This window comes from Polistes dominula, unplaced genomic scaffold, assembly GCF_049000335.1.
Source record: "Polistes dominula isolate Pdom_NZ unplaced genomic scaffold, Pdom_raw_medaka contig_31, whole genome shotgun sequence".
NCBI classification, from domain to species: Eukaryota; Metazoa; Arthropoda; class Insecta; order Hymenoptera; family Vespidae; genus Polistes; species Polistes dominula.
This window is the reverse complement of record NW_028300925.1, coordinates 4733487-4740356: the sequence shown is the minus strand read 5'-3', so window position 1 is coordinate 4740356 and position 6870 is coordinate 4733487. Positions and strand designations below refer to the sequence as shown.

Here is a 6870-nt window from a genome sequence, read left to right as displayed (position 1 = left end):
GTCAGGATTATCAATAAAAAATTTATTTTTATGCCATTATAAAATAAACAAAACTAATATTATTTTCGGACAAACTTAATATTTTTTTATACTATTTAATCTACCAAATTTTATATTAAAGAACAGTTTAAATAGACTGTAAAGAATGTTTGTTAGTTTACAATTTTATATAAATATACAATATAATATTATAAGAAGTTTACATGTGTCTCTATATAAAAATGGCGCTTCACGATTCATACACGTACTGTATAATGCTAAAGTAAGGTTATCTTTGGTTATATTTTGATGTTAACAAACTTAATATAAAAAACTACAAAATGACTACTTTGTCATTACTTGTTAATAAAAGTATAGTACGACAATGTTTTCGTTGTATGACTACAATGAAAAAACAGTCACCTGGTGAATATTGTTTGGAATTGGTTAGGTATGCTCATTGAATGCAATGATAACATAAAATAAAAAGTAAAATCTTTTATAAAAAGAAAGTTCACCTTTTTATCCGATTGTTTTAATCGTACATTTATTTATTTCTATGTGCATATATTTTTTACTTCTAGAAAAAACGATTATGAGAATTTTTTATGCACGTTACTATTACCTAAGAATATAAAAGCTGCGGGTTTTGCAATACGTGCTTTTAACGTTGAAATAGCACAAGTTGAAGATCAAGTAACTATGAAACACGTAGGACAAATGAGATTACAATTTTGGAAAGAAACACTGAACAGCATATATGATGGTTTGCCATCTAAAACACCAGTTGCTATAGAATTACACAGGGTAAAGATTATATTGCAAAACATTAATACAACTCATTATATAGATAAAATGTCACATTTATATGTTTTATTTTTAATACAGATATTACAAAAGCATAAACTTTCAAAAAGATATTTCAAACGTCTAATCGAGGCTCGCTTAGATAAATTAGAAAAGTCAATATTTCCTAATATACAAGCTATCGAAAATTATTCTGAAAATGCTGTTTCATCAATCTATTATTTACTCTTAGAAGCAAATGGTATTAAAAATATAAATGCAGATCATGCAGCTAGTCATTTGGGTAAGGCACATGGAATTATTACTTTAATACGTTCCATTCCGTATCATGCTCAGAAACGTGTTATCATTTTACCACAAGATATTTTAATGAAACACAATGTATCCTCCGAAGCAATATTAAGAAATGTAAAAACTACAGCAGTAAATGATGTAATATTTGAAGTAGCATCTTGTGCGAAACAACATCTAGACGAGGTATAGCATTTTTATCATGTTTTTAATTACAAGACAATAATTGTTAATTACATTTTTGTATAATCATTGTTTCAGGCAATCTTGCTTAATACTTTTAAAAAAAGCAAGGTAATATTTTTACCAATAGTTTTTTTAGAAAATTATTTAGAAGAATTAAGGAGAACAGATTTTGATGTTTTTCATCCACAACATGCCAAAAGAAATGGTTTCTTACCATTACAACTTCTATGGAAAAAGATAACTGATAAATTTAGTAAATAAATATATACATAACATAATATATATAAAACTAGAGAGAGAGGAAAACACTAGAACACCTTCCAATTATACGAAATTATTTCTTCTTATTGTTAAAAAATATTAGAAGTGGATTAAAACAATGAAATGGAAAAAATATTTAAAAATTTCATGTTCTTTGAGATTCATCAATCTGTTTGATGTATTTATTGTATTACATATAAATGAGAATAAGATATTAAAATAATATTTATATGTTACATTTACAAGGTATGAATAACATCATTAATAATAATAATAATTGACGATTCTCTTAATTAATTATCAAATTTGTATTTTGGCGCCTCATAAAAAGTACACAATAGTGATATCTAGCGGCAATAATGAAAATCAAATCATCAATATGAAACATCTGGTCCTATGAATTTTCTTGAACATAACCTAATTGTTTTAAAAACTGCATAATATATATTATAGCCATATGATAAAGAAAGAAAGAAGAAAAAGATAAAAAAACAACAAGAGGTAAAGAGTACTCGTTAAAAAGAATAATAAAAGAAAACCTGAAGTGATTAATTATCATAATATAAACAAAATAAATATTATAATGAATCAGAGATCAAGGTACGCGTTTCTATTGCGGAGTGAATATTCGATGTGGAAGTAAATGGATTAGTGATAAAATAGGTGATTATAACTGGTAAGAGACTATAAAAAATATCTGTTATATATGTATTAATAATTATGACAATGGCTAAGTCATAAATTAGAGAAAATTTATTTCATGATTTATTTGATAATAATAATTTTTAATACTTAATCCACTCTTATAATTATAAACACACACATACTTCTATTTACAATTAATTCTGAAATGAAATTTACGTTAAATTAAATAATTTTGCATTCTTGTATAAATATAATATGCATTTACCAAAATGAAACTTTAAAAATTTTTCCTTTTAATATTTTTGTGAAGATGATATATTTTTTTAAATTAATTTTCTCATTATACTTTTATTATGATTAATATATATAAATAAGAATAAGAATAATATAGAAAAATGTAGACACAAATATTTTTAAATTATTTAGTATTTTCTGTTGTATTAATTACGGTTCTCTTATTCAATAATTCAGAATAAAACTTTTCTTGCAGCTCTCTACTAGTTTTTCTATAAATAAAGTGATTGTGTCAATAGAAATATACACTCTGATGCATATTTGCAAACATGAAAGTAGAAGTAACAGATGGGTTATGCAGGATTCAATCTGTAGATCGTGCTAGAAAAATACCAAGTTTAAATTACTTGTTTGATAAATCTACTAAAGTTTATGATCGTATGAAAGGAGCTAATACGTTTGTTAATTGGGCATTCGATATGGTGGAAAATGTTGTAAATACTGTTATTGAGAAGTCATTACCGGTCGCTAGATTAATGGAAAAGCCTATTTATACTTTGGATAAGACCTTGTGTCTGGGTTTAGATTTTATGGAATTTAAACTGCCTATAATCAAAGAAGAGCCTAAAGAGGTAACAATGCTACGATTTGTATCGATTATTTGCATCAATCAAAGATGGCATAAAAAACATATAACGTTTTTGAAAAACGTTGTCTCTATATGTTACAGAATTAAATCGTAAAAAATGTTTTTTATCATTTTTTTATTCTTTTAGATATTAGATAGGACCAAATCGATAGTCACAAATCATCTACGACCAGCTGTAAAAACATTTTCCAATCTTAAACACGAAACAAAACAAAAAGTTAGAATCATGATTTTACTTACTTATTATAAAGCACATTACTTACGTTTATATAGTTGGCAACAAGCAGACAGAGTCATGTCCACTGAAACGGGAATCAGTATTCTAAAAACTGTGGATAATACGACACATCTCGTAGAATTAATATTAGATAAGTACTTACCTGCATCACATGAAGAAATTGAAGAGGACGCAGGTATATAGTTTTATCTTTATTAACATGTTAAAGCGTCAAACTTCCTTTATTGGACTTTCCATTTAAGCCACAATAATGTGTTAACTATAAAAAAAGCATGAAAATGTTGGCCTGCATGAAAAGACTAAGACCAGTCTATAAGGACTGACATAGCATTTAACATGTTAAAAATAATAAATCTTACGATTAGAATAAAAATACTCTATTTTCATTTGTATTTTATATTTTGTAGAAGAATTATGCAGTGAACATGCCAAATTACATCATACAATGGAAAGACTTACCGAATTTGGTAGTCGTACTATTCGTCGTATTTACCTTGCTTTAGTGGAACATTCTCAACACATGTATAAAATAGAGATACTTATATTAATATTGTACGCTCTTATTGTAATTCAAACTATGAAGGTGTTAGAAATACTATTTACTTTCATATTCAAATTGTTTAGTAGTTATGTATACTTCTTTTTTCTAGGATTTTTGCACATATTACAGTGGACTTATTCGTAATTTAAACAAAATCACTTATATCATATAATTATAAGTATTTTGTGTAAAAGCATATTTTACATAGTCGACAAAAATTTAAATTGTGTTAAATGAAAGAGCGTAATTGATTATAGCTTTGCAAATTATTGTTTATATAATATGTTAAAATGTTATTTTCTTTTTATTATTGTATGTTATTATTGATATGGTTATATTTTTATAGTACTTATTATTTTATACGTTTTCTTTAAACTAATGAAAGAAAAATGCTTATCACAGTTTGATAATTAATTTATTTCTTATAGACTATAATAGACTATAATAGAAAACAAATGGAGCTTAAAATATAATTGTATTTTTATCAAAAAGAAGAAATGTCCTTTGCTAACCAATTAACTATGATGAAAAATGAAGCGATAACGAGTACGTGTTTTCCATTATAATATCGAATTAAGTTGCAATCAAATAATTGTTTTATTTTTGTATAAAATTTATTTATTCACTTAATATTTAAACATATACTTTGCATATGAATGAAAAAAATAAAAAAATCAATTACTTAAAAAAGTAATTAGTTAAAAATCTGCTATTGTTGAATGACATTGAGCAAAGCAAGAAAATGATTCCCGATTAGACGTGTTGCGTTAACCAAGTTTGTTCATATTATGCATATACACTATTTTTATAATAATTATTTATTTTATTTTTTTTTCGTTTTATTTTGCTGTCTTGGTCTCCAAATATTTTAAATATTTTTTAATTATCAGTCGTTATTATCTCTCCTTTATAATTAAATATTAATCAAAGAAATATCAAAATGAATAAAATTCGTTAAACTAAGATATATATATATATATGAACCCAGACAACCCTCCTATAACACGATAGATAGGTTCCTAGAAAATACCGTGTTGTGTGAAACCGCGTTGTAGGAGAGTTTTGTTTTTAGGCCATGGAGATGAAAGGAAATACTTTCCTCAACACTGTATCTTTAAGACGGCAAGCCTCATCGCGGCTGTAGAAGTATAGTGTTGTACAAAGGTTTTTTTTTTTTTGAAAGGAAACCGTATTGTAGGAGGGCTATCTGTATATATATATAGTAAAAACAGATTGTTCCCAAGATCTCAAAATTTTATCCTTGAGAGGACAAATAATTAATTAATTAATTATGAAGTTATCAATATATCAAATGCACGATAGACATAAGTCAATTAGCGTCGTATTTACGCATATACGCCGATTTCGGCTTCAAATAAAATTTGATTGATTCTCAACTTCGCGACCGATCTGGAATAAGAGTCCGGTATTTCAGCGAGTTGCACGGCTATGCTTTCGCCAAACTTAACAAATTCTTCTTTAGTTTTTTTCGTTTGATTCGGTGATGTCCTTTCAAGGTTCAACGTTTGTTCGGTTTCTTCGAGATCGTCAAGCGGATTGTTCGACCTTGGTAACGAAGAATTGTAAAGTTCCATTGTTTTCAAACTTGACGAGGATAATTCCTCAGCATCTTCGCTCAATGAAGCATCATTGATCGAACCAGTCGTAGAACCATTCGTTTCTTCGTTACAGTCGACGAATGTTATACATTCTGGATCGATGTCGCTTACAAGATATTCTTCTTGTAGATTTGATTCTTCTTCGACTTTCTGTGATATTTCAAACATTTTTACGTTATTTAATTATTGATAACTTTGAAAGCTTTCTACAGAATTTAGTCCAATAAATCGATGAATATACAATTAGATGCTTAAGTATCTTAGATTCGCATTTTGATTTCTGATCGAGATAATAAATAAACGAAGAACATCAATGTATACAGGGTGTTTGAGGGTTTTCCAACCAAGTCAGCATATTTTATACACGATTATAAGAAAAAAATATTTTATAAACATAAGACGTTTATAGTTTTATTCAATTGCTAGCATACAATATATTGACACAGTTTCGCCCGGAAAATTTCAGAAACCCTGTTTATACGGTATAAGCTTCAATGATACTCATTAATCAGGAATACCTGTATTAGCTATCTTCAAATATCTACACACGTATCTATAATCGATCGTAATAGGAAAAAACATTAAAAGTTTTTTTCTTATTATTAAATTTCTTCTTACCTTCTTTCTTTTATTATACCGACGAGAACCGAATTGAAGAAATTGCATTGGCTTGAACGCAAACCACTTGGAAACGTAAACATCGTCTGGCCTGGTAGCAACATCCCGGCTATTCTCAATTTTGTGCAACTCCCTCGAGTATTGACACTTCAAATTAGTAATTTTCTTCTCGATTTCTAAAATATTGCAAGATAATATCTCAGCGAGTTCTTGAATCGCGCGTTTACGTTTAGTTTTATCCCTGTAACCACGAGCATTCCAATCCCAAAGTATGCGTCTCTGTTGATATTCTCGAAGAAGTTCCAAGGTTTTATCCCGAGTCCATTCCATCCCAATTAGACGTGAATTACAATGATTTCTTTCTATTACTATCAAATCGTCCTCTTCCTCGTCTTCTTGATTATTCTTGTTATCCCAAATATCTCTGTCTTTATAGTTCATGCTCCGTTCAAAAACAAATTCTCGTCGAGTCCTTTTGTTGAAGCAGCTAAAACTTTATTATTTCGAAACCGTTCAGAAATACGCGGCTCGAAGAACTTACAATCAGAGAATCTATCCCCACCTATTTATTCATCCCCCTTCCACCCTCAATTCCAACTTTTCTTGCACTTTCTCTTTCGCTCTTGTTATTGCATCTTGTTCACTGCGCTCTGTCAAATAGCCTTTAAACGTGTGTGTGAGTGCGGGTGTTGCTACCATGAATTGGGCACGCGTTTTAATGATTTTTGCGCGAAGCTTGAAAGCAAAAAAAGAGAGAAGGATGGAGTAAAAAGAGAAGAGGAGAAAAAAAGAGCCGCGTTTG

General features: G+C 28.3%; 3 protein-coding genes across 5 annotated transcripts; 2 read left to right on the top strand and 1 right to left on the bottom strand.

The window, feature by feature from the left end:
• Positions 1-190: 190 nt before the first annotated feature.
• sicily (NADH dehydrogenase (ubiquinone) complex I, assembly factor 6 homolog sicily) lies at positions 191-1600 on the top strand. Of its 2 annotated transcripts, XM_015334569.2 has the most exons (5): positions 191-430; positions 564-786; positions 868-1069; positions 1148-1263; positions 1339-1600. In XM_015334569.2, exons 1-5 carry the CDS (start codon positions 321-323, stop codon positions 1522-1524), a joined length of 837 nt encoding a protein of 278 aa, XP_015190055.1. In that variant the 5' UTR covers positions 191-320; the 3' UTR covers positions 1525-1600. The 2 variants fall into 2 exon arrangements, with proteins under 2 accessions (XP_015190055.1, XP_015190054.1); XM_015334568.2 differs by having other exon boundaries at positions 868-1263.
• Positions 1601-1902: 302 nt separating this feature from the next.
• On the top strand, positions 1903-4806 carry LOC107073832 (lipid storage droplets surface-binding protein 2). Its single transcript, XM_015334567.2, has 4 exons — positions 1903-2200; positions 2660-3035; positions 3180-3465; positions 3698-4806. Exons 2-4 carry the CDS (start codon positions 2733-2735, stop codon positions 3973-3975), a joined length of 867 nt encoding a protein of 288 aa, XP_015190053.1. The 5' UTR covers positions 1903-2200; positions 2660-2732; the 3' UTR covers positions 3976-4806.
• On the bottom strand, positions 4423-6770 carry LOC107073828 (uncharacterized). 2 transcript variants are annotated; one of them, XM_015334563.2, is made up of 3 exons: positions 6631-6770; positions 6069-6555; positions 4423-5600 (listed from the first exon to the last, which is right to left on the bottom strand). In XM_015334563.2, the coding sequence occupies exons 2-3, from the start codon at positions 6507-6509 to the stop codon at positions 5178-5180; spliced, it is 864 nt and encodes a 287-aa protein (XP_015190049.1). In that variant the 5' UTR covers positions 6510-6555; positions 6631-6770; the 3' UTR covers positions 4423-5177. The 2 variants fall into 2 exon arrangements, with proteins under 2 accessions (XP_015190049.1, XP_015190048.1); XM_015334562.2 differs by having other exon boundaries at positions 6069-6561; positions 6631-6767.
• Positions 6771-6870: the final 100 nt, after the last annotated feature.

Excerpts from the sequence above, each read along its gene's own strand:
- sicily (XM_015334568.2), top strand. The coding sequence starts at position 321 with ATGACTACTTTGTCATTACTTGTTAATAAAAGTATAGTACGACAATGT. Across the intron at positions 787-867 it reads TTGCTATAGAATTACACAGG|ATATTACAAAAGCATAAACT; the intron begins GTAAAGATTATA and ends TTTTTAATACAG. Across the intron at positions 1,264-1,338 it reads CGAAACAACATCTAGACGAG|GCAATCTTGCTTAATACTTT; the intron begins GTATAGCATTTT and ends TCATTGTTTCAG.
- LOC107073832 (XM_015334567.2), top strand. The coding sequence starts at position 2,733 with ATGAAAGTAGAAGTAACAGATGGGTTATGCAGGATTCAATCTGTAGAT. Across the intron at positions 3,036-3,179 it reads TCAAAGAAGAGCCTAAAGAG|ATATTAGATAGGACCAAATC; the intron begins GTAACAATGCTA and ends TTATTCTTTTAG. Across the intron at positions 3,466-3,697 it reads AGAAATTGAAGAGGACGCAG|AAGAATTATGCAGTGAACAT; the intron begins GTATATAGTTTT and ends TATATTTTGTAG.
- LOC107073828 (XM_015334563.2), bottom strand. The coding sequence starts at position 6,509 with ATGAACTATAAAGACAGAGATATTTGGGATAACAAGAATAATCAAGAA. Across the intron at positions 5,601-6,068 it reads GGTATAATAAAAGAAAGAAG|AAAGTCGAAGAAGAATCAAA; the intron begins GTAAGAAGAAAT and ends GAAATATCACAG.